This window comes from Camponotus floridanus, unplaced genomic scaffold (genome assembly GCF_003227725.1).
Source record: "Camponotus floridanus strain SB8 unplaced genomic scaffold, Cflo_v7.5 scaffold138, whole genome shotgun sequence".
Lineage (NCBI taxonomy): Eukaryota > Metazoa > Arthropoda > Insecta > Hymenoptera > Formicidae > Camponotus > Camponotus floridanus.
This window is the reverse complement of record NW_020229257.1, coordinates 185,493-211,390: the sequence shown is the minus strand read 5'-3', so window position 1 is coordinate 211,390 and position 25,898 is coordinate 185,493. Positions and strand designations below refer to the sequence as shown.

The 25,898-nt window shown below is 30.1% G+C and overlaps 6 protein-coding genes across 6 annotated transcripts; 2 read left to right on the top strand and 4 right to left on the bottom strand.

Annotated features, from left to right (window-relative positions):
• Nucleotides 1-28: 28 nt before the first annotated feature.
• On the bottom strand, nucleotides 29-4,981 carry LOC105248099 (conserved oligomeric Golgi complex subunit 5). The gene is given in 15 exon segments (XM_025406257.1): nucleotides 29-252; nucleotides 333-554; nucleotides 625-733; nucleotides 812-937; nucleotides 1,035-1,418; nucleotides 1,504-1,623; nucleotides 1,625-1,718; nucleotides 1,846-1,966; nucleotides 2,047-2,313; nucleotides 2,504-2,646; nucleotides 2,764-2,983; nucleotides 3,055-3,179; nucleotides 3,246-3,338; nucleotides 3,432-3,491; nucleotides 4,964-4,981. Coding segments are annotated over 14 exon segments (2,259 nt in total). The 5' UTR covers nucleotides 3,472-3,491; nucleotides 4,964-4,981; the 3' UTR covers nucleotides 29-57.
• A 3,145-nt stretch (nucleotides 4,982-8,126) lies between these two features.
• LOC105248098 (AP-3 complex subunit mu-1) lies at nucleotides 8,127-11,384 on the top strand. Its single transcript, XM_011252690.3, has 10 exons — nucleotides 8,127-8,326; nucleotides 8,486-8,670; nucleotides 8,815-9,049; nucleotides 9,137-9,296; nucleotides 9,377-9,490; nucleotides 9,572-9,751; nucleotides 9,842-10,000; nucleotides 10,082-10,132; nucleotides 10,201-10,312; nucleotides 11,311-11,384. The coding sequence occupies exons 1-10, from the start codon at nucleotides 8,292-8,294 to the stop codon at nucleotides 11,331-11,333; spliced, it is 1,254 nt and encodes a 417-aa protein (XP_011250992.2). The 5' UTR covers nucleotides 8,127-8,291; the 3' UTR covers nucleotides 11,334-11,384.
• LOC105248097 (transcriptional adapter 1) lies at nucleotides 10,772-12,335 on the bottom strand. Its single transcript, XM_011252689.3, has 6 exons — nucleotides 12,144-12,335; nucleotides 11,987-12,023; nucleotides 11,706-11,915; nucleotides 11,262-11,611; nucleotides 11,024-11,183; nucleotides 10,772-10,942 (listed from the first exon to the last, which is right to left on the bottom strand). The coding sequence occupies exons 1-6, from the start codon at nucleotides 12,212-12,214 to the stop codon at nucleotides 10,814-10,816; spliced, it is 957 nt and encodes a 318-aa protein (XP_011250991.1). The 5' UTR covers nucleotides 12,215-12,335; the 3' UTR covers nucleotides 10,772-10,813.
• Nucleotides 12,336-12,728: 393 nt separating this feature from the next.
• On the bottom strand, nucleotides 12,729-15,668 carry LOC105248096 (polypeptide N-acetylgalactosaminyltransferase 35A). The gene is made up of 7 exons (XM_011252688.2): nucleotides 15,550-15,668; nucleotides 15,074-15,407; nucleotides 14,316-14,997; nucleotides 14,086-14,203; nucleotides 13,513-14,001; nucleotides 13,286-13,417; nucleotides 12,729-13,104 (listed from the first exon to the last, which is right to left on the bottom strand). The coding sequence occupies exons 2-7, from the start codon at nucleotides 15,405-15,407 to the stop codon at nucleotides 12,943-12,945; spliced, it is 1,917 nt and encodes a 638-aa protein (XP_011250990.1). The 5' UTR covers nucleotides 15,550-15,668; the 3' UTR covers nucleotides 12,729-12,942.
• Nucleotides 15,669-15,957: 289 nt separating this feature from the next.
• LOC105248095 (syntenin-1) lies at nucleotides 15,958-19,747 on the top strand. Its single transcript, XM_011252687.3, has 8 exons — nucleotides 15,958-16,233; nucleotides 17,521-17,601; nucleotides 17,717-17,917; nucleotides 18,104-18,211; nucleotides 18,297-18,532; nucleotides 18,619-18,772; nucleotides 18,859-18,968; nucleotides 19,253-19,747. Exons 2-8 carry the CDS (start codon nucleotides 17,551-17,553, stop codon nucleotides 19,305-19,307), a joined length of 915 nt encoding a protein of 304 aa, XP_011250989.1. The 5' UTR covers nucleotides 15,958-16,233; nucleotides 17,521-17,550; the 3' UTR covers nucleotides 19,308-19,747.
• A 1,037-nt stretch (nucleotides 19,748-20,784) lies between these two features.
• LOC105248094 (exportin-2) lies at nucleotides 20,785-25,600 on the bottom strand. The gene is made up of 16 exons (XM_011252686.3): nucleotides 25,356-25,600; nucleotides 25,124-25,269; nucleotides 24,693-25,031; nucleotides 24,477-24,584; nucleotides 24,304-24,396; nucleotides 24,045-24,212; nucleotides 23,834-23,963; nucleotides 23,598-23,761; nucleotides 23,327-23,516; nucleotides 22,970-23,168; nucleotides 22,635-22,895; nucleotides 22,393-22,484; nucleotides 22,011-22,314; nucleotides 21,732-21,899; nucleotides 21,321-21,631; nucleotides 20,785-21,113 (listed from the first exon to the last, which is right to left on the bottom strand). The coding sequence occupies exons 1-16, from the start codon at nucleotides 25,438-25,440 to the stop codon at nucleotides 20,968-20,970; spliced, it is 2,904 nt and encodes a 967-aa protein (XP_011250988.1). The 5' UTR covers nucleotides 25,441-25,600; the 3' UTR covers nucleotides 20,785-20,967.
• Between the last annotated feature and the right edge of the window lie 298 nt (nucleotides 25,601-25,898).

Sequence of the window (25,898 nt, the reverse complement as noted above, 5' to 3'; positions counted from 1 at the left end):
TATATATATATATACACACATACTTCACTAATATTACATATGTGACATACCTTTTATTTATTGATTTGAATGTTCTCTCAAATTAGCTAATTTCATCATCTGTGGAAATAAAGGATGGAATGATGGAAGATTTTGTTGTCGAATTGTCAATTGATAACGTTCTAACGGTCCACTACATAAAGTTAATCTATCCCGTTCATTCGGATAATTGTCCATCCACTGAGATAATCGGCCTATAGACCATCCGGCACTCTATGAAACAAACGGAACAATTATTACTTATGTTGAACATGTCTATAGAATAGATCAGTATATTTAAATGATCCATTCACCTGATGTGGCGACACTAATTCGGGCGGTGCACCGGAAAATAAATGCAAGAGAATAAGAGACGGCGACACGCTGCTCTCTCCTTGCCCTTCCAAAATTCTGTCCACCATCTCCTCGGGACTTAGGGGTAGTAAGGTTCTTAACGCTCGCAAAGTTCTATATTGCTGTTGCTCGAGCAGACTCATCTGGCCACCGCGACATAACGGTGCGACAGCTACTTCCATCTAAAATTTTTGTCCGTTTTACATTTGTCTATTCAATTTAAATCTATTTTGATGCAAAAGTGACATATACTTGAGCGAAATCGATCAAAAGTTTTGCTCTGCCAAAATCACTCAGAGGTCTTAATAAGCAGGCATGGCGCACAAATAATTCTATGCATCTTGATACGACGGTTTTACAGCTGAAAAAGATGATAAATATTATTCAATAATTTGTTATCAATATATAAGATGAATAAAAAGACAAAGAAATAACTTACCTTTCGGCTACAACTATTTGATTTTTGTACGGTAATAAGAATGTATTCACAGATCGTAAAATAAAGCCTTGTAATTCTCGCATGTAAAGAGAACAGCCGATTTCTTTTCCCAAAGGACTACACGTCCTAAAAAATTGTATTAATATTATATAATATTAAATTAAACACAGGTATAAATAAAAATCAAAGAAATAACTTATTGTTTGTGAAGTGTTGTACTTACTCTTTGAATTCAGGATCATCATGCATCGTTAAGATGATGCTTTCAATTGCATCGCTAATAGAAATTAATAACGGTGCGAGTATACTCTTCGTTAATGCGTCCGTTTCTTTGAGTGCCGTGGTAATAATAGCACTCCCTTCGGAAGATAATCCTCCCGCTAAATTCGCTATCACGCGATTCGTTTGATTTGCAAGATAATGCATAAGATTCGCGAGCGTAATGTTTGTCTGTTGACCAGTGGTAGGAGAATCGATTACTTGGCTGGCTTCACCACCAGTTACAATAGTTTGTTCACATTTTAAGCAGAATAATCTTATTGCTTTTCCTACATTACGGGATACTACAGTTGAGAGTCCATCGTCCACCAATGATACACTCAGTTCACTATGTACAAAATGTATTTTTACTGTATTTTCTTACAAAAAGCAAATCAAATCTAAATATATATATAAATATATTCTAAACTTACTTTGTAATTGTACGAATAAGACTGTCAATTTCATCATGTGATGGTAAACCTTCTCCAGAAAACATATTGTGTACTGGATCCAAAAGTCGAGATACCGAACGCGATAAATATGGATTTTCTATGAGATCTTTCTTTCAACCGTTTACTCAAGTCCAAAAATATTCTTAAAAATTTTGGATATTCTCCTTCTAAAGCTTGTTTAACGAACGACGATCCTGCGACATATAAATTAAATCTTTATATTTAACTATAAGATATTTTTAATATACATTTATAATTTAGAGATACTTAATATTTATTTATATTTAATTATAAAACATTTAATATACATTTATAATTTACCTTGAGCACGTTCAACCAAGATTTTTGCGAGCAAGGCATTTACTTTATCCCAAAATTTTTCAGACAAATTATCAAAACCCTTTGTATGATGTTCCAACAATACTCTTTGCAGCAACTCTATCTAAATATAAAATAGTACTTTCTAAACACTGTTGGGTTCTAAAAATAAAATGTAATGTAACATTGCATAATTTCACTCACCTGTAAACACTGAGTATATAAAGTATCTTGAAAGAGACGTTCGAGATTTTCCCAGATTTTCGTGCGTAAATTTCCAGACGATCCAGGCGACGGAATCGCAGCTCTGCCAGGCGCTCCACGTTTACCAAAATCTTGATTAGTCATCAAGGATATGTCCAGTAAATCTGTAGAAATCCTTTCTACATCAGAAAGAGTAGATTCTATAGTTGTGTCCACAGCTCCGTCAATTATCCCCAAGTTTTGAAAGACCTGAACAGCTGTGCTTACCTTCATTCATTATATATATGAATGTTAGTACAAATGTAATGATTATAATTAAATAAATAATATAATAAAATAAATTTAAATGAGATTAAATTTATTTTATTACCTAATCAAGTATTCAAATATTTTGTTTGTAAATTTAATACATATTACTATTATCAATTAAATCATATCAAATAATTATACAACATACTTTTGTCCTGTCCATTGCCTGTAAACCTTGTGTTAATGTATGAGTGGCTATTCTTTGTACAGTAGCTCTCTGAGCTTTTACAGCCAGTTGATCATCCGCAATTACATCTAAGCCGTTAAGATCAGTGTCTGCCATTAATTGTTCTATATATACATAAATATACATATAAATATATAAATATACATGATATATATAAATTTCCGTATAAATTTTACACATAATGATATAATAATATAGATGAAAAAATAATAGGAAAATACCAAGTTCATGCAGACTGTTGGCAGCTTTAACAATATCTGGACCTTGAGTGATGCTATTCATTTGAGAGTTTAAACGCTTTGATAAATGTTGCATTCTAGCAACTCTTCTTAAAAGATCAGAAGTCTCATGAAGTCGTGCCAATACAATCGTTTGCATCTCAATTCTATTAAATGGATCGACAATTTTTCCACGTAATCGTTCGACTGCTGATAAAAGACTCTAAGGAAAATGTTTTTATACTGTGTTACTTTAAATTCATACATCAGTCTAATTTTTTTGCACAAATTTACCTGTATATGAGACTGTATTATAAAAAGCACTCCTTCCAACTTTTCAACCCATGTTGCCTGAGATAGTAAATCCTCGTGATTGGCAAGTACTTGTTTTTGCAACTCAACATTTAACACTTCGATAGCTAAAGAGAGAAGTGATTTATTATTTCAATATTTTAGTTTATAATGTAAAACAATAAGAATTTTACCTTGTCCTAGCTTGTTTAATTGTTGAGCCACTGATAACAACGGACTAATGTCAGCTTTTTTGGAGTCGCCAGTCAATAGTTGTTTAAAGAATTCTGTGCAATTAATATATATATTTCATTAGCTATGTATATTTATAATAAATAGACATAAATTTTTATTTCAGAGATACATATTTTCTCACTTACGATCATTTTCTATATCTTCCCAACTCGATACGTCACCCATTTTTAGATTATACTTACATACTAAAAACAGAGAAGACTAAAGGTGCAATTTCATTGACGCTACTTTTTAGCGTCAATGAAATTGCACCTTAAAGCGGCCTTTTCATTGATGCTAAAAAGTAGCGTCAACTAGAGAACCTCTAGGAGAGAGAATGGACAACTGATCAAGCTTTTTCATGATTGGCTGGCAGAAAATGTATCAATTTTAGCTATTGCGACGCCAATGCAAAATATGATGACACACAAATAGGACACACATGACACACATATATTAACCTATTTGTGTGCATCATATTTTGCATTGGCGTCGCAATAGCTAAAATTGATACATTTTCTGCCAGCCAATCATGAAAAAGCTTGATCACATGTCACATGATCAGTTGTCCATTCTCTCTCCTAGAGGTTCTCTAGCGTCAACCATTGGTTAAACAATGAAGCAACTAAAGTCACTAGATTAACAAAGTACCGCAATTTTGATCTCAATAAGATAAGATTGATAAAGCTGGCTTTCTCTGCAGTCTCATGGCAGATTATATCAGAAATCATACTTTAATTATTGCAATATATCATGAAACAAATTAATCTTATTACGTTAAATGAATCACAGCAGCTTGTTTTAATTTAATCTAACCTAACCAATTATATTATATGGTCCTCATTAAAATGTGTAAAACTGTACGTCGCACATTTAATACGATTAATATACTACGTAATAAAATGTAATGCACTAATGAAATAATTAAATATATTAAATATTATTTTTGAAAAGCATGGAATACAATCCAGGCAGCATACGCTTGTAATTTACATTCGATATCCAAAAGGAACACTAAGAGGTTAGATTATAGGTTTTTAGGTTAGGTTTAGATCAAACAAATTTATATCGTATAATAAACAAAGTATTGGCATAAATATATGTTTTCTAAATACAACATGAATATTATTTATTACAATGTATTCTTGTATAGGATATAACGTGTGGAGTGTGCACGTAACTTTTTTTTGTTTCTTATATTCATGATTAATAATGCTGCTACATTCTAATAACCATTGATGATAACGATAATTAACTGACATTTTATTGATAATATTTGATAATAATGATAATATTGATAATATTGATAATAATGATAATATTTGATAATATTCCGCAATTTAGATGATTTACTGACTGCTCCAGCGTTTCAACAAATCACTAGGCACACTGCGCATGTCACACTTTTTGACGCTTTAACGCTCGACGCTAAAACGCTCCTATGTAAAGGCACCTTAACAGTTGGCAGCCCTACGAGATAGGCTGTGCAGCACTGCGCGCGTACAAAATAAATTTGAAATCGCTTCTAGCATAACCATCTTCACGCGATCGACTTTATTTGAATTGCATCGAATTATGATGCCGATTTGTCCGAATGTAATTCGGGACATCGCGATGCTGTATAAGCGTCGAATGAGCACAAATTATCACGCAAATATGATAAATCAAATCTACTCACCGGCTGTTCCATAGGCCGCTCCTCCTCGGGACAGTTCGCTCGCCTCGGAACGTCCCATTCCGATCTTGATGCATACGATATCATCAACGCGAACGCGCGACACTTTATTCGGCACTCCCGATATTCGCTCGCATCCGATAATCATCATCAAGGGCGCGAATAACACGACGCAACTTCGCTCCATCTTCGCAATGACGCCATCACTGAATATCGTCAAAAATCGCTGTCGCGCGTTTCCATCGACACACTATAAAAGTCGCGCGATCATCCTTCGACACTCTCGACGCTCGTTCACTCGCGATATTCGTTTAAAAACGGTTAAAAGAAGCGAAAAATGCGGACGTACGACGATCCGTGTAACTGCGTATGACTCCGATTCACGCGCCAACATGGCGGCCGTATGACGCGTTTGACGTAGCAGTGACGTAGCAGTCACGCGCCAACATGGCGACCGAACCAGTGCGCACTGGTTCGGCCGCCATGTTGGCGCGTGCTGCAACGTCACTGCTACGTCATACGCGTCATACGTGACTCGGAGTTATACGCAGTTACACGGATCGTCGTACGTCCGCATTTTTCGCATCTTTTAACCGTTTTTAAACGAATATCACGAGTGAACGAACGTCGAGAGTGTCCAAGGATGATCGTGCGACTTTCATAATATGTCGGCGAAAGTGCGCGACAACTGTTTTTCACAGTTCAGTGATAGCGCGATCGCGAAGATGGAGCGAAGTCGCGTCGCATTATTTGCGCCCTTGATGATGATTATCGGATGCGAGCGAATATCGGGAGTGCCGAATAAAGTGTCGCGCGTTCGCGTTGATGATATCGTATGCATCAAGATCGGAATGGGACGTCCCGAGGCGAGCGAGTGGAGTGGCCTGTGGAACAGCCGATGAACGGTGAGTAGATGTGATTTATCATATTTGCGTGACAATTCGTGCTCATTCGACGCTTATACAGCATCGCGATGTCCCGAATTACGTTCGAACAAATCGGCGCCGCATCATAATTCGATGCGATGCCGTGCAATTCAAATAAAGTCGATCGCGTGAAGATGGTTAGCTAGAAGCAATTTCAAATTTATTTTATATACGCGCAGTGCTGCACAGCCTATCTCGTACGGCTGCCAACTGTTAAACGATAAATTTTTTCGATCTAACCTAACCTCTCAGTGCTTTGGATGTCGAATGTAAATACAAGCGTATGCTGCCCGGATTTTATCATGCTTTCAAAAATAATATTTAATTATTTCATTAGTGTATTATATTTTATTACGTAGTATATTAATCGTATTAAATGTGCGACGTACAGTTTTACACATTTTAATGAGAAGCATATAATATAATTGGTTAGGTTAGATTAAATTAAAACAAGCTGCTGTGATTCATTTAACGTAATAAGATTAATTTGACGAATGTGCAGCTATTGAAGTTACATGATATTTGTGGACACATTTTTAAAGTAATCATGAGTGTCTTATCTCATCTCGATTACATAAAATTAAAATATAAAATATTTATGTATTCCACATTAACGTTATTCATTACAAGTACTATATTACTTTTCTTATATCTCAATCATATTTCATCCATGAAGCTTTTCATATATCGCAGACAATATGATACTGTGTGTTGAATTTTACACAGGTAATACATGGCACAAAAATAATTTGTTCTCAAGTATTGTGCACATTTCTCAAAAATAAATCAAATTAAATTATTTTAAGTAGGATCCAAAAATCACTACATTGCCAGGATTGTATCTTATTATAACTGCGATATTATCATCTTTTAATATGTGCGAGCAGTATTACATACATAAAATATATAAATTTATTTGAAACGTATGGAAATCTTTATCTTATTTATAATATTTATGATATAAAAGAAAATTGCAACTCTAATGAAACAGAGCGGTGGAATAATTGGTTGATACTTATCCTGGTCTACAATATTTATCCTTTTCTTATCATTAGATTTTTGGTGCTTTTTTTATTATACAGATGTTATCTGTAAATATAGTACTTGTAATGTTGCTTCTGTATCACTGTAAGCACACAAAAATGATAGCATTTGCAGGTAATTATGTTATATATCGTTACTTATATATCGTAAGAAAGAGAAAATAAAATTAAAGTTGAATACTGAATGTGCTCTAAAGTAAATCTCATCTAAATAAATAAATGCATAAATGTGCGCCCCACATTCCTCATGAAAAAAATACATAATATTAATTTTTATGTATTATTTTTAGATTTTTATTCTTTTAAATTCTCTAGATGCACTTTTCATTTCTCCTCTCTTTCTTTCCAACTACTAAATTTAGATCTATCATTTTTAATATAGATCTGTCATTTTTAGTGTACATTATTGCAGTAAGTGGAATAAAGAGCAAATCTTTTGGCGCATTTAAAATGTACAGGAAAGTTTTATCTGATGCGTTTTTTTCAATAGAAATATCTGAAAAAAATGCATACGTCTTTTTTAATCTTAGTCTTTCTAAATAAAAATTAGAATAATAAATTTGCAAAATAATTTGCTTTAATATATTTTTATTGCAAACATATGAAACAAAGTGCTCAAGGTGCATCACTATGAAAACATCGATAGAATAAAAAATAGATCGCATAAAAAAAAACTAAAATATTTACATTATATATTTGATATTTCTGCAAATATTTCCATTATTTTGAGATTGATTTGTTTCATGATATATTGCAATAATTAAAGTATGATTTCTGATATAATCTGCCATGAGACTGCAGAGAAAGCCAGCTTTAATTCTTTATTTTGTTCAATATTTTTAATAATATAATAATTAAATTAAAGTTCTATGAAAATATGCTTGAAATACTAAATAAAAAAGATTGTTTCTTATGTACAACCTTATACCTTATAGTTTAAGTAAACAAAAAATTATTGTTAATAATATACATATATAAATTGATAATTAAATAAAACAATTAATTGTTCCTGAAAGGACAATGCGTCCTCTATAAACATAAAAATATGAACTTATGGTACAATTTCATTGACGCTAAAAAGTAGCGTCAATGAAAAGGCCGCTTAAAGCGCATTTCCAATGACGTATACGTCATTGGCGTATCCCCTCGAAAGCCAACATATCCCCTCCACACGTTGTAAGCGTGCTATTCGGTGTTTTCTGTGTGGTAGTGTTAGTGTCATGATACGAAAATGATAGATGTGTAATTATGTATGAAATTTCTCACAAGCTTTTTCAATCGTTTTCATATCAACATATGTACAATTACTTTGTTTTATTAGTTTAGAATTTTTCTCAAATTGCTCGTTTTTCCTCCATAAAAATGATACACAGTCTCTTCATTATAAATTCTTCTGGGTAAGCATTATAAAAAAAATAAGCAGTAACAAAATATATTTGACAGATCGATTAACGCTTCCAATGTATGATAATAATTATCTGCTATCAAGTATAGATTTCCGATATTGATTATATGACATGTATTTATTCCCTTATATATTCCATATGGATGTACAGAGATGTTTTTATGGAGAAACATTGGAAAAGTGCAGTCGCACGATCACTCTGCGACTATTTCTTTGATCAACAACGAAGGGTCCTATCACCGGAGGATACTCCACCAGTAATAGCTACTCCACATCATTATCTCATTAGTATATACCGTTGTAACATGTTTTTCGTGGCGGTATGTATGACAGAAGGTAAATTCGATTTGATAAGGTGATGTTCATTGTATTGACAATATGTTATATATATATATTATATATATATATATATATATATATATATATATATATATATATGCGATGATATATAACACACAAATATTTATCTCCTTTTTCCAGTTCCTCCATTGTTTGTCATTGAATTCTTGCATAGAGTAGTGGATACTTTTGAAGATTATTTCAGTGAATGCACAGAGACAATCATAAAAGAGAACTATGTAGTTGTATATGAATTATTGGACGAAATGTTGGATAATGGTTTTCCATTGGCAACAGAATCCAACATATTGAAGGAATTGATCAAGCCCCCTAATATTTTGCGCACTATAGCAAACACTGTTACAGGCAAATCCAAGTAAATATCCTTTGCTGTGTTTAAATGTTAATACTTTACAGACATGCATAAAAGATTATTTCATATATTCTGTAATTGTAAATACAGTGTTAGCGCAATCTTACCCAGTGGACAACTGTCTAATGTTCCTTGGAGACGAACCGGGGTAAAATATACAAACAATGAAGCTTATTTTGATGTTGTTGAGGAAGTAGATGCAATTATTGATCGAACTGGAGCGACTGTATTTGCAGAAATTCAAGGCTATGTAAGTTTTGTAGTAGATATTTCTCAAACAGATAAATTAATTACATGTTATATATTAATTATATGCAATTAATTTCTTAGGTTGACTGTTGCATAAAACTAAGCGGTATGCCAGATCTCACACTTTCATTCATGAATCCAAGATTATTTGATGATGTTAGCTTTCATCCTTGTGTTCGATTTAAAAGATGGGAGGTATATATAAATACATGATATATCACACATAATTTTTTAATTACAAAATTAGATTTCTAAACTCATATATTCTTGTTTTAGTCGGAAAGGATTCTTTCTTTTATTCCACCTGATGGTAATTTTCGCCTTCTTTCATATCACATAGGGTCACAAAGTATTGTAGCAATTCCAATATATGTAAGACATAATATAAGCCTAAAGGAACCAGGAGGTGGCAGATTGGATATAACTGTTGGACCAAAACAGACTATTGGCAGAACAGTGAGTTGTCTTCCTAGATGAATGTAAAATTATTTATCATTGTCTCAAAATTATGTCTTATATATATCATATTATTATTATCCATTATAGGTTGAAAATGTTATTCTTGAAATTCCTATGCCAAAGATAGTCTTAAATTGTACTTTAAGTCCAAACCAAGGAAAATATTCATTTGATCCTGTCAGTAAAGTATTACTATGGGATATTGGGAGAATTGATGTTTCTAAATTGCCAAATCTTAGAGGATCGGTAAGATAATTATAAAATGTCTAAGGAGATTTAAGTGTATTTAATAATTATAATATATTGGGAAAATTTTTTATATTTCAGATTACAATACAAAATTCCGCAACTGTTACTGAATCAAATCCTGCCATTAATGTATGTATAATAATGTAATAAGATTTCTTTTTTGCAAAATTTTTAAAAATTTAATACCTTGATTTTAGGTGCATTTTACAATTAATCAGTTAGCAGTATCTGGATTAAAAGTAAATCGATTAGATATGTATGGTGAAAAGTATAAGCCTTTCAAAGGTGTCAAATATATTACTAAAGCAGGTAAATTTCAAATAAGGATGTAAATACAATGAATGTCAAGATAAAAAAAAATTATGTTAAATATATATCTAATTGTAATTAAATATATAATATATCCTTATTAATATATACACACACACATATATATATATATATATATATATATATATATATATATATATATTTATGATTTATTATCTAATAAATAGACTAATAAACATACAATAGATATATATACATCACAACAGATATATTACATCAAAAACATACTGATAATTTATTATGTACAAAATGGGAAAACCATCTCAACATGGAAAATGATGTTAAATAAAAATTTAAAACTTTAAATTCTCATTTTAAGTGATTTAGATATGTCTATTCTATATTTTATTTTTAGAAAATAAGAGTAGATATAATAATAAATAATTTGAATACTTCTTGATAAAATTAGAGATTATATAATACAAATAGGTATTATAATACATATGTTAAAAGATATTTCGAACTTTATTTGTATTTGTCTCATGTTAAAGACTGACATAATAATTTCTTTGCTTCCAAGTCCTCCCATGTTGGATGAGTAGCATATGTGTACAATCGCTCCATATTGGTAGCATATATAGTATGATTACTAACGAGATTTTTATAAATCTGGAAAAAAATGATTGAAGTATAGTTTTAGCAAAAGATTAAATTTCTTTATTCGTTTGAATTCGTATCAAATTTCTTTACCTTTAATGCATATTGTAAGTCAGCTGTGCTCACTGGTTTTAATGGTGGGCGAGTACTTTGCGAGGAACAAGCATATGAAAAAGCAGTGGCTTGTTCAGCTTCTTCAAAATTGGGTTTTGATGCAGGGATTTGACCATAAGGTTCCAATACTTCTGTCGGCCTGCATTTTAAAATATTGAATAATACAGAATATTAATTATGCATAGTTCAAATCAGTCTTATAATTGTAGTGACTTACTCTGAACGGAATGGATTTATGTACATAGAGTTTCTTTTCCATGAACTAGGCACTGGTTCTCCTATATTATAAATGAAAGCACCATCATAAACTGCATATCCTTTCCTTCGTGTAAAAACAGCAGTGAGTATATTTTTTAAGAAAATTTGTGTCGCAGCTATAATAATATGTGCAGTATTTTCTTCAGCTCCATCCATGTTGTTTTCCCATGCTGCTAGCATCAATCGAGCTAACACAAAAGTTCGATCTGGCAGTACAAGTTCTTGGGCACTGGAACGATTGGCACCTATGGGTTCATCACCGACAGGCGACGAAGCTTGACCCAATACTTCCACATACATATCTGCTGGCTACCATAAAGAAGCAATATAAATGCTTATATATAATTCTGTAGTATTATTATTGCTACTAATTATGCATATATTATATACAATAGTTACAAACCTCAAAATTTGATTTATCAGTCTTATATTTGCGTTTTAATCTCAGTCTTCTTTCCTTTGAGGTTTTATCTCTATCTATCTTGTAGGTTGGTGTAATAGTGGCTAATCCACGAACTTTATTGAAGAGGCACAACAAAAACTCATTGTGTAGACGGACTTGATCCTCTGTCATAAGATTACGTGCTTCGCAATCAAATTCTTCCTTTGTGGTCTAAAATCATATTTTTATAAATTATGTACAAGATTATAAGTGTATATATATATCTTAATTAAGAAATTTACCTTCATTTGAAACCACAGCTTCATCTTTTCGAAATACCTAGAGATAAAAGAAATAATCATAAAGTTTAAATGTAAATTAAGCTATTCCTCTATCACGTTTATATTGTATTAATATTTATAAATGTATCTCGTTCTTTAAACTAGAGAAAAATCTTACGCTTTTGCATTTTCGCCAAGCGAAGCCACGAGACTCTTTCTGGCTAAATTTAATTCCTTCGATGTAGTCATTTTTGCAATTTGTCTCTGGTTTGTGTACACATACAAAATTGTTTTGAAATTAGATTTTAGGTTAGATACCTTAAATTTCTTATTGACCGAGTCATCGAAGAGTTAAAGATAACCGATCATCGGTAAACTTTCATGGTAAAATGGACACGATAGGACAACATTCATAATTACTTCATTATATTTTGTTTGGGAACAAAAAGATTTAGATATATTTCAAAAGTATTTTATGAAACCTTCTAAAAAATGTACAACTATATAAATACAAATTTATTTACTATTATTATATAAATAATGTTTTTACTAAAATATAATTATTTTACTATTTGTTCTCATTGTCATGTAAAAATACAACAGAAAGTATTATTCTTAAACTTTACATCTAAAATTAAAATTATTAAATATAAATAAAAAACTTAAACTTACTCTTGTGTACAAAAAGGAGAAAACTATAAAAAAAGAAAATTTTTTTATATCTATATAATCTATATATATATATATCTATATATGTACACGATTTCAAAGAGATGTAATTTTCTATACAGTCATACTTTCAATTATTTTAGAGCTAACTTCTTACACAATTTTTGGTAGATTTTAAAGTTCAATGCATGAAATATTTTATCTCTAATTACAATCAAATATATACAATTTACAAATAAAATCTACCATCTTCTTCCAAGCCAATCTTCATAATCTCTTTTCCTATTTTTACGACCTTTCTTTTTACGTCATCTAATTTCTTTTGACGGAATCCTTGATCGGACGAGATCCCAAGTTATCAGCGCTGTATTCGGTTTTGTGCATAAATCCATAACAATTTGTGCATTTCTTGCATCATGTATCACTCCTAGACAGGTTCCTGCTGCCATATTGTAGATAGGTGTACCGTTCTATGTAATAAAATATTTAAATAATTGATTATAAAAAATTTATTATTATTTAAATATATTAAATAATTTATTCGCATTAACTAATATAATATTTCTAATAATAATCACTATAAATAAAAACAAAAATATTCAAATTTATGACATTCATAATGCAAGTACTAATATGAGTGAAAGCTCTTACAATGCGTTTATGGTGCCAATCTTGATTTCCGCCCATTTCGTGACATTTTCCAAGTTTTGGAATTTTTTCAGTTCCTTCCATGCAAAGCATTTGACCAAGAACTAGTTCATTTTTATCAGTCTCATACCACATCTATGTTGTAAAATAAATTATTCATAAAATGATAAAATTCTTCTTTTTTGATAAATCTAAATAAGTATAAAAAAGTATTCGGCACAAATATTTACCTGTGATTTAATTCTTAAACACGGCATCAAGATAAGTTTTGAGCCTTTGGTTTTGATATCCTTCTCACTCTGAATACAGAGCACAGAATTTGAAAGTCTAATTTGATACTGATCAGTATAATTTCTTTTCCTTGAATGCCAAGGTTGCATTGGTCTTTGTTCGAGTTTAGACCACTTATCTTTTAGTCGTTTTTCTGTATCATCAGGCAATGTTAATTCTGGATAAACCACCTTCAAATACCAGTCAAAAGTCTTGCACTCTAACTTTTGGCGCAATGCTAGCCGTTCCGAGATATCGCCGTAATCAATTGCTTTAGCATTTTTCAGGAAATAATCTTTATACTCGTCCATCCATACGTGCGCAACTCGTAATGAGTTTTTCAACATGGTGTCGTGTGGATCGTCCGAGCCATACGGTCGTCGTCTTCTAAATACATGACCTACCCGTGAACAGGGAATCAACTCGATACTACCACCACACATCCATATCTATAAAGAAAAATAACTGATTAATAATTTTGTTATTTACGAGTCACGAATTAAATTTGAAAAATAAGTGTAATTAATTTTTACTCGGAATGATATTTCAAGATTTTCTCCACCCCAAACGTCCATGCCAGTGTCGTATTCTCCTATCTTTATAAAATATTCTCTATCAATGGCAAACAATCCGCCGGCCATTGTTGGCGATCTGTTTTGTAATAAAAAATATTTATTTATGAAAAAATTAAATTATGCAAAAACGTATTTATAATTAAATATGTTTGCGATATTAATATATATAGATATAAAAAGATTCTTACTTGATAGGCTTTACAAAATCATTCTCATGTTTTAATGTTCCAATTGGTAAATTATCCCATTTAAAGTGAAGACCCCAGTTAAAGCCACCTCTCACCAATGGACTGCCAGTATATTGAAATGTATCCGCATTAATAATATCAATTACCGGCATTGGTACAATAGTTTTCGAATAAGCAATCCTTGATAAAAGTGGCTCTATCCATATTTCATTTACTTCTATGTGACTATCTAGAAAGATTAGAACATCGCCGGTAGCTTTTCTCGCTCCAAAAACTCGTGCTCTAATTAATCCTTCTCTTTTCTTCGTCTTAAACAATCGTACTTTAGCACCAAAATTGTTCTTGATATATGCATGTATTTTTTCATGCAATATATCGCTGTCACTAAAATCATTCACCAAAATAATCTCATGCAGGAGAGCCGCCGGCGTTCTCTCAAGTATAGAATGTAAGGATCGCAACAGCGTTGTATAATGTTCATTGTAGAAACAAATAATTATACTGGCATTTGGCAGATTGGAGGAGTATTTTTGTGTTTTGCACAATTTATGCCTCGTATCTGGTACATTTCTTCGTACTCCAAGGTTGTCTGATATCAAGACATTGAAAGCATAATTCTTGTATCCTATAGTTCTTTTTTGTTGATCTTCCATATTTTTTACCATACCTAATTCATCTAAACCTATTGAAATTTGTTTGATTACATTCTCAAATTTTATAATCTGCTACTAATATAATCTAATATCAGAGATTAATACCTTGATCCAAGGTAACTGCAGGTTTTACTGGAGCAGGTTGTAATTGCTTTAAGAGTAGATTATTGCTCCTATCATCTTTATGGACCTTCAGATTGTAGGCTTTCTTATCGGAGAGAATTTGTTTTTCGTTGCGAGCGACAATAACGTTGTCACGTAGCATGATTTCTTTATCAATTTCTTTTTCTTTATGCATAGATATACCAGGAATTAACATCGTGGGGCTGGCAGTGATATTGTTTTGCGACAGTCTTGAATAGAGATATAAACTGAAAGCCCATGTTAAGGAAGCTATCACTATTCCCAATAGGAATGATACGTATCTCGTGGATATCATCTGCAAAAAGAAAAAAATAATTAGTCAGTGAGATTGCTCAACAATCTTTGTAAAAATGAAACATTAAACAATTTTTTCGAATCTCCGATATACGATATATACATGTAATATGAATCAATTCTAGTTTTTTATAAGCACTCACCGTAAATTATAATTCGATTGCGATGCACATAATGTAAAATATTTATACAGTTTTTTCAGAACGCATCTTGGCGATCAAACAGCGATCTTTAATTGACAGCCGGGTGCAAGTAGGCTGCCATTTTTAGCAGTCACGTGGAGAAGGGAGGGGCAATTAATCAATATGGCTTCTTTCCCGCTAAATTTGAATGCAATTTCGTTTTCCGCTAATCCACTAGACATTATTACACTTTATTTCGAATAATTTTCTTGATTAAATTATACATTCGTATAATATTATTATATCTTTGACATCAATATTATTATTAAAATTGCTCAGCAAGTTAACAGATAAGACAGTAGGCCATTTAAATTCAGAAATTTAAATTTAGCCAACTATAGAGACGCCATATTGATTGAATTGTCTGCTAGATGCTACAGATGATATAAGAAAAGAGGCATTTCAGATAGAGCGAGAGCTCTTGTCAATAACAGTGGGCGATTGTTCATCTGGCGTACAACTGTGTTCGATTTGTTTATTCTGGTCATTCCCTTGTGCTGTGAAAAGTGAAAAGAAGTATCAGCAATTATACCAGGAACGTTTGCCGTTTATATCAATTTATATCTATTTGAAGTAGTGAATGTGAAGTAGTGAATTTGAAGTAGTGACAGTAGAACAATCGGTACATTGACATTTTATTCATTGGTGAGTTGTGCAATTTTATGACTAATATATTCGTCATAATATCGGTATGTGGTATTTTCCATATTATCATTGTACTATGAATAGATGTATCTCAATCCTGTTATCACTAATTGTAACATATTCTATGCATTCAATATATGTATTTAATAAGTACACTGATATCACATAGAGATGTATATAGAAGAGTTATTAATTAATGATGAGTAACACTTTTAACAAATATAACACAAGTAAAAGCATTTATATTAAATAAAAATTATTTAATAGAATATATATTTATTAATATATTTTTAAATAAAATAATATAATTAATATAATTAATATATATTTAAATGAAAGTAATAAAAGAAATAGATATCCTATATATGTCTCATTGAGTATTGTTTTCTTTTTGTTGAAAAAAAAATTTTGTATAGTTTTAATTATTTATTGGGTTAGGATTTTAATATTTTTATTGCAAGATTTTAGTCTCTTCTTATATAAAATATGATAAAATAACATCTCATATAAAAGCTCTAATTTTGCATATCTGTTCCTATTTAATATCTAATTTTTTCTATCCTTCTTTTCCTCTTCAAATCTGTCAACAATAATCAAAAGTTAATAGCTTATCATAATATCGTGAAAAGAATAAAAAAAAATTTTTGAAAGATGCAAGCAATTCAGTAGAATCTCTTTGTTTTAAAAGATTTTTATCATTATCAATATTTTCTAACATTTTTTAAGATATCACTTATAATAAAAGATATGACTCATACATTAAATATGATTCATATATTGAATATGATAAAAACTCTAATTGACAATTGAATTAAATGTATGAAAATTTTATGTGTATATGCATAATTGTATTTCACTGCATAGATGTATCTCTAAACTAATTATTTTATGTTTTTTTATTTGATATATTATACAATGTATATTTCTTGTGTTTTCAAAATTAAAATGAATAAACTAATACTTATTTCTGATTAGATTAGATTAGATTAGATTAGAAGTAGCAAATAATTATGAATGATATAATTAAATAAGTTGGATTTCATACTTGAATTTATCAATTATATTTATTTTTAATCGAAAATATTATTTGATTAAAAGTGTTTATATATTTATCTATTAAAATCCCTTTAAAATATATTTTATTTTTAATGTAATTCTATTGTTTTTAATAAAGGTAAATTAAAAAATGTATAATTAAATTAATAAATATAAAAATTTGATATAAAAAATTGATAATAAATTTGGCTATCAATATTGATAATATAATATCTGATTTTTTGATTACAGGAAAGTATTTATAGGAAAAGAAAATTCAAAATGTCTCTTTATCCTACACTGGAAGATATGAAAGTAGATCACATGATGAAGGTAAGTTAAAGTTCCATAATTTATAGATTGCAAAATCAAGAATATTATAGTTTAATATGAAATTATTCGGGATAAGCTTATATTTTGTATACTGTACTAATTAAAATCATTATAGGCTCAAGTGCAAGCGGAATCACAATATGCCATTCCAATGCAAACTGAACCTGTAGTTCCTTCGGCTCCGGTTTACGTTCCTTCCACACCCAGTGTATTATATCCATCTTTGGGAGATTACATGGGACTCGAGCTAAATGAAGAGACCATTGCACAGAATATGCCTGAATATGCGCTCGCTAAACGTCAAAATACAAGTGATGTATGTTAATGTTATATCAATTGTAGTCTAATTTTCTAATTAATCTTAATCTTAATTATGAACTTCAAATTTAAAAAAAGAAAATTACATTATTTTGAAAAATTAACTTATTAATTACTTTCGTTCTAAAAAAAAATTAATTTCCATTTTAAAAAATATTCAGAAAAATTAATGTTATGATTTCAGATGACACTAACTTCACCAACATATAATTCATTAACAGGGATTGTCGCTCCTTTGTCAGGACAGTCAGTGGCTTTACAGAAAGCTCATGTAACAAATGGTATTAGAGAGGTATTATTTATTTCCTAAACATGAAATTCTATGATTATATGTAAAATACACTACACAATATTTCAAGTAATTTATTTCTTTACAGTTGATATTATGTAAAGATGCTGATGGAAAAATTGGTGTTAGAGTACATGCAATAAACAATGGGATCTTTGTATGCCTTGTAAGTCAAAATTCTCCAGCAGCAATGGCTGGATTACGTTTCGGTGATCAAATTTTAAACATTAATGATGTATGTGTTGCTGGGTATTCAATGGATCAAGTGCATAAACTGCTCCGTAATGCAAATACCAATGGAATTAGAATGGCTATACGTGACAGGTTAGTTCATTTTTTATTTATAAAAATTTCAATTCTGCCAAAATGTTTGTTTTCTTTGTGAATATAATCTCATTGTTTTATTGTAGACCATTGGAACGTACTGTAACGATGCACAAAGATAGTATGGGTTACATTGGATTTCAATTTAAGAATGGAAAAATAATTGCTTTAGTGAAAGATTCTTCGGCCGCGCGAAATGGACTCTTAACCGATCATCAGATACTCGAAATCAATGGAAAGGTTTGCACAGCGTTATGTCTATTTTCTATTTAGTCTAATAGATTAAATAATAATTATTCAATTAAATAAATTTCGATATTTCACAGAATGTGGTTGGGATGAAAGATAAAGATATTACAACAGAGATTGAAAATGGTGGAAATATCATCACAGTGACAATAATTCCATCCTACATTTATGATCACATGGTGAAAAAGTATGTATTTTGTACTAAACAACATGTAGTTTGTAATAAACATAATATGATATTGTATCAGATGTAATGTTATGTCACTTAAATTATGCAAATTTTATGTTAGGCAATAGAAATATTCCTTTTATAAATATTAATATAACAAAATATATATTTTAATATAAATAATTTATATATATATATATATTTATTTATTTATTTATATTATTTATATATGTATATATATTTATTTATTTTTAAATATTTTATATAGATAATAACCAATATAATATGTATTTTTTCTACAGAATGTCCAGCAGTTTGCTGAAGAATTTGATGGATCATTCTGCATTGGATCTTTAAATAAGTAAGGAAATAAATCGCCAAATTTATGTATGCCATATCGCCAATTATCGATCGGCACGTGCATTATTCTCTATAACTCTTTATTACAAAGAAAATAATATGAATATTCTACAGATATATTATAAACACAAGATGCCAATCATATTATTGCAAGCATGACATATGTGATATCTATCTAGAGTGTAGAGCCTAGAGTTCCATGTCAATTTCGACGTTAATTGGCTAAAAATCATGAAAAGATATATATCAAAGATATTTATCAAAGATTATTTTTTATACAAAAGCACACCAAACTTTACTAGAATACATGGACTTATTGTTCAATATACAAGAAAATTCTTCATTGCATTTATCCAAACAGTAAATGCTTTGCATAAGATAATTGTATTCTAATTTACTTTTTATTTATACAAAAGGATAAAAATTTATTGCAATATTTTAAACATTGATATTGAATGATAAAAAATTATTATTTATTTTTCCTAATTCAAAATTTTAAGAAAATTATTTTGATTCAATATAAAATTTTTATTAATGTGTTTTTCACAAAATCTTGTATAATTAATATATTTTTGTACGAAAATATCCAACTTTTATTTTTATATTTGTAAGAAACCGTAAAAATTATTGATATGTTATTAAACTACTATAAACTTTATTTTTGTTAACTTTTGAATGTATCCATATATTTATTTGATATTTATCGCAAATTTTTATCAATCATGTTACAGTAACAGAGACAAAAATTTTTCAAAAAAATAAATACTACGTATAATTAATAATATGCCAATCTTCTGCACATACTTTCTAGTATCTTTATGGATATTTTAATCAAAGACAATTAATATTACATCATATTGAGATCGATTTTTCAAATAAATTTTCTCAATTGTTTAGAAAAATAGTATATATTGTATTATATGTTCAAAAAATGTCTCGACTATAATTTATAATACTTCAATAAAAGCACAATCTTTTTTAATCGCAATTTTAAACTGTTGATATTAGTACTATTTTATTTTAAATAAGCTTAAAAAAACTTTAGAATTAATACATTATAAATGTTTTCACTCTACATTTGAAAAATATGAAAGAAATTTAGATATTCAATAATAAATGGATATGTGTATTTCAAGAACATTTAAGAAACAATTTGTGCGACTTAAGAGTGCCAATATTACTTTACATGTAAATATAATCTAATGTAGTTTATAATTATGTATTATTTGATTTTATTAAATAAAGGATTAAAAGAAAAAGAAATAAATTACATGTTTAATAAAGTAAGTTGTAGAGAAGCAAAAAAAGATACAAACTTTTTCAATTTTTGTGCATTGAAAAATACAATAATACACATTTATGTATTCTGTTTTATTCAGCAGTAATATGATATATATATATATATATATATATATATATATATATATATATATATAGGATAGGCAAAACAAACGGTATAAAAGTGACACAAATATTTCTTATTATATTTCCTATTATAAATAGGCTGAACCGATAATGTGTATTTTTCATAAATTGTACAGTTACTGTATATAAAAAAGAGGGATTCTTTATATAATTACAATTTATCAAATTCAATATTATTAATTTTTCGAGCTATCAAATGGATCTTTAATCTATCTCGGATATCTAGCTCATATTATGCAACAGTAATACCGGCCGTTTGGAGATAATTTCTTAAGTGGTTTGCATTCGGTTCAGGAATTTGACCCAACAATCCTGGCAATTGTCCCGGCGATAGTCTTCCGAGGCCTTGTGCCAAATGCAAACGTATATCACCAATATCTGTCAATATATATATATATATTTCCGAATTTCTATCTAGAGATATATACTTTAATATATATACGAAAAAAGTATGTAAAATATAAAAGTATAAAAAATATAGACACACAAAGAATATATGTATATCTATAGTAAGGAAATAACATTTTGATAAAAAAAAATATTCATCTAATTAAAGACTGAAACAAAAAAAAATTCGACACTTACTTGGCAAAGGATCTTTCCGCGGATTTCTTGCACAAATGAGTTGACTATAACCCACTTGATATCCAACTGTGTCGTCAACTTCCGGGAACACGTCGTCCTCCGGTAATAAGGTTTGATCTTGTGGCAGCTCAAAGAATTCCACTAATGCGGCTAATAGACGAGGATAGTATGAATTGTACGGAGCTTCAAGCATTGCGGGACAATCGATCAACAAATTCGACATTCCGACAGCTACCACTTTGCGCTCTATTACACCTGCTATCTTTTGCAGATCGGTTATGAATACACGCTCCACTACCATTCCAAACATTCTAAGCACAAAAGATTTACTATAGTTTCTTGTACCTTTTGAATGCAGTGTATATGCATCTTTTTATATATTATATAGTATATTATATTTATAAAACTTACTGTGGTTGTATCTGATCAATAATCGCGATCAAGTTCGATGAATTATATCTAATAATATAATATGCAAAAAATACTATTAGACCTTTCACAAACTTCGTTGTTTTCGAGATAGAAAGTCTTTGAAAAAGAAGTATGAAGATCTGTCTCATGTATGGCTCTAAAATGGTCCTGTAATATTACACTGATGTTATACAATTGATGCATTAACTGTCAGATATGAAATGTAAATAAAAGTACATAAAAAGATAAGAGAAAAGAGAGAGAGAAATAAGTTCTTACGGTTCAAAGTATTCAATGATGCTTTGTATTAATAAAAATCCTTCATGATCGTTTGCTTTTGATGCAATTAATTTCTGGAATACTCCTAGTAATGCACTCGTCTTATCTTGCGCTACAATCTGATGTGAACCATGACTAATAAATGCTTGTAACAAACGATTTAAAGGATGAATATTGGCTTGACGTTCGAATAATACGGGTGACAACAGGCACGGGAATAAAGCCATGTATGTTTCTGGTATATTTTGATTAGTTTGTAACTCCAAAAGCAGTGCAAGAATTTGAAAGACATAAGGAATAAACTCTGAAAGATAAATATATGAATATTTATGATTTGTAATTATTATATTGATATGTGATATAAAATATCAAAATAATTTACCTGGTATATCTTGTTGTAAAATTTCTTGGAAAATGGGAAATAATGCTTGTTCGAAAGATGACACTGCTTCAGGGTTTGTTTTACAAACAATTCTGGAGAAAAAAATATTCATTAGTATGAAGTATGCGAAAATATCATAAAATATCAAATAAGAAGAATATAAACAGAATTGAAACAATTTAAATTTTTGACCAATATATAAACAATAAACCATATCATTATATTAAAATCGGATAACTTACTTGATGGATAAACTTAAGGTTTCAAAAAGATAATGATTAAAGTTTGGTCGGCTTGGATTCCTAGATACAATCGCGAGTTTTTCGGTGAGTTTCGGAAGTAATTCAGCCAAGAAAGGCACCACGCCTTCTTGTAAAATTCCAAAACTTCTCATAATTGCTTTCATGACATATTCGTTTTCCTCGGAACCCGAAATGTTCATACACGCGAAAAGTCCTTTCAATAAATCTGTTGCTAGCGGTGATAGATCGACACCTTTGACTCTAGAAAGTTTTAATCGAATTTTCAATCATTATTCATAGATTAGTGATTAAAATATTGTTGTGTTATTTCTTACATGGACAAATTATCAACACCCCTCATTGCTAATATTTTTTCAATTGTACAAGCAGCATAACTGTGCACGACGATACTGCTGGCGCTGAGATGTCTTATTAGTTGTGGCAAACTTCCTATTACCATATCACGTGGTAATATCGATCTAAATGTCATTATAAATTTTATTCCATCTGCTTTAAGTACCGGAAACTCATTCACTGAAATTAATTATAATTGTGTAACTTCTTTTTATTCATTAAATTGACATTTTATTTTTTTAAAATTATATATTTAAATAAATAAAATTAATCTTAAATTTAAAACATAGAAATTAAAGTTTAGTCAAACTAGATAACTCTTTCAAAATATTCAATACCATTTGGTTTTGCCAGCTCAGGTTCAATATGTTGTCCAGCGAATTGCGGTAACGAGACCAGCTCGCTGCTTTGAGTAACTCCGTGCTTTTGTGTCTGTGCTTTACTCGCACTACTAGTAACAAGATAAATAGCAGCGTCTTTGCTGCGCCAATTTTCTGATGGTTTATCAGCATAGTTTTGCAACATTATCTAGAAAAATGCACGAATATAGCAAATACATATATAATATTTGTAATAAAATAAAAAATTAATTCTCATAGATGTATATACCTGTATATATGCTCCAAAGATTTCCATAATTTTTGCTTCAAAATATTTAGACAATACTTTAACTAAATCACATGCAGCACGCCTTCTGGTATCCACATCACTGCCTTCAATATCCCGTCTAATATATTCTTCAGGATTATCTTCAAATAATTCACTGTCCGACTCTGCAACATTAATAATCTGTTAATACAAAAATTCGAGCAAATTATTATATTTTTATATTGATACAATTATACCTCTAAATTCCATGTTAGGGATAATGACTTTTTCACATATACTGCTAAGAGTTGTCGAATCTTCGAATAAATGCCTATATTGTGCTCGATCGGCTACTGTGGCCAGGAATTGCAATGCATTTGAAACTAGCTGTAATAATATATTATGCAGATATATTATATTTTATAATGTTTAAAAACTTTAGAATAACGATATTAAAATTTTACTTACTGCATCATATTTAGGTTGTTGTCCTGTAGATGTAAGTAAGTTCCAAACTGCCGTAACAAATTCAGGTAAATATGGTTGGAATTCCTCATCATATTTTTGAGCATATAGACCAACATTGTCACACACTTGCGATTTTAATTGTTCTATTACACCTGCTTCTTCCTCACCCTTTAAATAAATTTCAGATTAAAGAATTATAAATTAGATTATAAATTTTGTACATTTAATTGTAATATAATAATATTAGTATATAAATTACTGTAGTTTGCAACGAGGGAACATCCACATTTAACAAGGTATGAAAGTTTCTCATCCACGCTTCCATATTATCTTCAAAAAATTCTGGTAGATCCTATGTACCAATTATATAACTCTTAGCAACAAATTTTTATTTATTTTCATTTTGCACGTAGATATAATGAACATACTTACTTGAAAATTAAGAGAATAGAACACTTTACATAATATAACTAAAGAATTATAAATGACTCTTAAAGCATCTACATTATTAGCATGTACTTGCGTTAAATTCATTGTAGCCTGTAAAATATTTTAAATTTTCTTTAGGATCATACTTTTACTTAATTATATATAATTATGCATTCTATAAGAATGCATAATTCCAATATGTACAAAACAATAACTCACTAAAAACAGATCTGTTAAAGGTTTCGCAAACTTATCCAGTACAAATTTTATTTCTCTCCATAAAGTTTCACTTTTAAATTCATATCTATATCTTTTAAACAAGGAGTGCGCAGTGTGTAAAACTCCATTAATTATGTGAAAATCACCAGTATTGAATTTTTCCACCATCTGATCAATTAATTCTGGCCATTTATTGGGAAAATCATACTTTCCAATAATAGATACAGCATCCGATAATTGTTTTTGTATTGAATCCGGCGAATGTAACATTAGATTAATAATTAATTTCTTAATAGCGTCTCTATCCTGAACATGTATGCGATCTACTGAATCTTCGTCCTGAAATAAAAGCAAAGGATCCCATCATAGCAAGTATCATATTATTTACATTGTATGCGCGAGCTCTAGGATGAACCAAACGAAACACCCACCACTTTCCAATTGCGCTTAACATAATTCTTGAACGCAACAGCACCAGCGATTCTAATGGTTATGTTAATTTCAGATTTGTCTACCAAATGGAGCAGCAGTAAGGGGTAGTTTTGATTGACTTCCACTGATTCTAAAAATTTCTCGGCTGAAAATATAAAACGGATATATATTAATACGAACACGCTGAACGTTTCAAAGCGATAATAAATTTGGAACAGGTTAGGTACCGACCTGGACGCCTGACGTTGACGTCCGGGCTAAGGGTGTGCTTCAGATATTCGCTCAAAGTAACCAGATTATCATCGGTAAGCTCCATATTGGCGATTGAAAAAAAATCGCTTCTAACTCGTAGATGCCTCTTTCAGAAAGTATAACACGACATCGACAGAGAAACCTAAAATCAACACCGCATCATCTACGGATGCAACACCGCGACAACCGGCTTTTAGCTGCGGCGAATTACACTACCTACGTTCGCTATTGGCTGTTGGCTGACGTTCGCGGCGCTGAACAGAATTGGCGGGAATGTGTTACAAGAAGAGATGAACGAGATGTAAGATTTTCTGCGCACGTGATAGCGGCAACCAAATTTCGTTACAAGCGCAAAACGAATAAGGGATTTAAATATAAATTATTACACGAGAAGTATATGTATCGATATTTTTAATTGTGAAATCAACAAGTTACATCAAGATACATATATGTATTAATTTGAGACATATATGTATTAATTTGTAAATTTATACTTTGAAAAATTCTCTCTTTTTGAAAAAT

Excerpts from the sequence above, each read along its gene's own strand:
- LOC105248098 (XM_011252690.3), top strand. The coding sequence starts at position 8,292 with ATGATACACAGTCTCTTCATTATAAATTCTTCTGG. Across the intron at positions 9,050-9,136 it reads ACTGTTACAGGCAAATCCAA|TGTTAGCGCAATCTTACCCA; the intron begins GTAAATATCCTT and ends TTGTAAATACAG. Across the intron at positions 9,491-9,571 it reads TTCGATTTAAAAGATGGGAG|TCGGAAAGGATTCTTTCTTT; the intron begins GTATATATAAAT and ends TTCTTGTTTTAG.
- LOC105248097 (XM_011252689.3), bottom strand. The coding sequence starts at position 12,214 with ATGACTACATCGAAGGAATTAAATTTAGCCAGAAAGAGTCTCGTGGCT. Across the intron at positions 12,024-12,143 it reads CTTGGCGAAAATGCAAAAGC|GTATTTCGAAAAGATGAAGC; the intron begins GTAAGATTTTTC and ends TTTTATCTCTAG. Across the intron at positions 11,184-11,261 it reads ATAAATCCATTCCGTTCAGA|GCCGACAGAAGTATTGGAAC; the intron begins GTAAGTCACTAC and ends TTTAAAATGCAG.
- LOC105248096 (XM_011252688.2), bottom strand. The coding sequence starts at position 15,407 with ATGATATCCACGAGATACGTATCATTCCTATTGGGAATAGTGATAGCT. Across the intron at positions 14,204-14,315 it reads GATTTTGTAAAGCCTATCAA|ATCGCCAACAATGGCCGGCG; the intron begins GTAAGAATCTTT and ends ATTACAAAACAG. Across the intron at positions 13,418-13,512 it reads GTTTAAGAATTAAATCACAG|ATGTGGTATGAGACTGATAA; the intron begins GTAAATATTTGT and ends TTTACAACATAG.
- LOC105248095 (XM_011252687.3), top strand. The coding sequence starts at position 17,551 with ATGTCTCTTTATCCTACACTGGAAGATATGAAAGTAGATCACATGATG. Across the intron at positions 17,918-18,103 it reads AACGTCAAAATACAAGTGAT|ATGACACTAACTTCACCAAC; the intron begins GTATGTTAATGT and ends TTATGATTTCAG. Across the intron at positions 18,773-18,858 it reads TACTCGAAATCAATGGAAAG|AATGTGGTTGGGATGAAAGA; the intron begins GTTTGCACAGCG and ends GATATTTCACAG.
- LOC105248094 (XM_011252686.3), bottom strand. The coding sequence starts at position 25,440 with ATGGAGCTTACCGATGATAATCTGGTTACTTTGAGCGAATATCTGAAG. Across the intron at positions 24,213-24,303 it reads TTCCCTCGTTGCAAACTACA|GGTGAGGAAGAAGCAGGTGT; the intron begins GTAATTTATATA and ends ATTTATTTAAAG. Across the intron at positions 22,485-22,634 it reads ACCTTAAGTTTATCCATCAA|AATTGTTTGTAAAACAAACC; the intron begins GTAAGTTATCCG and ends TTTTTTCTCCAG.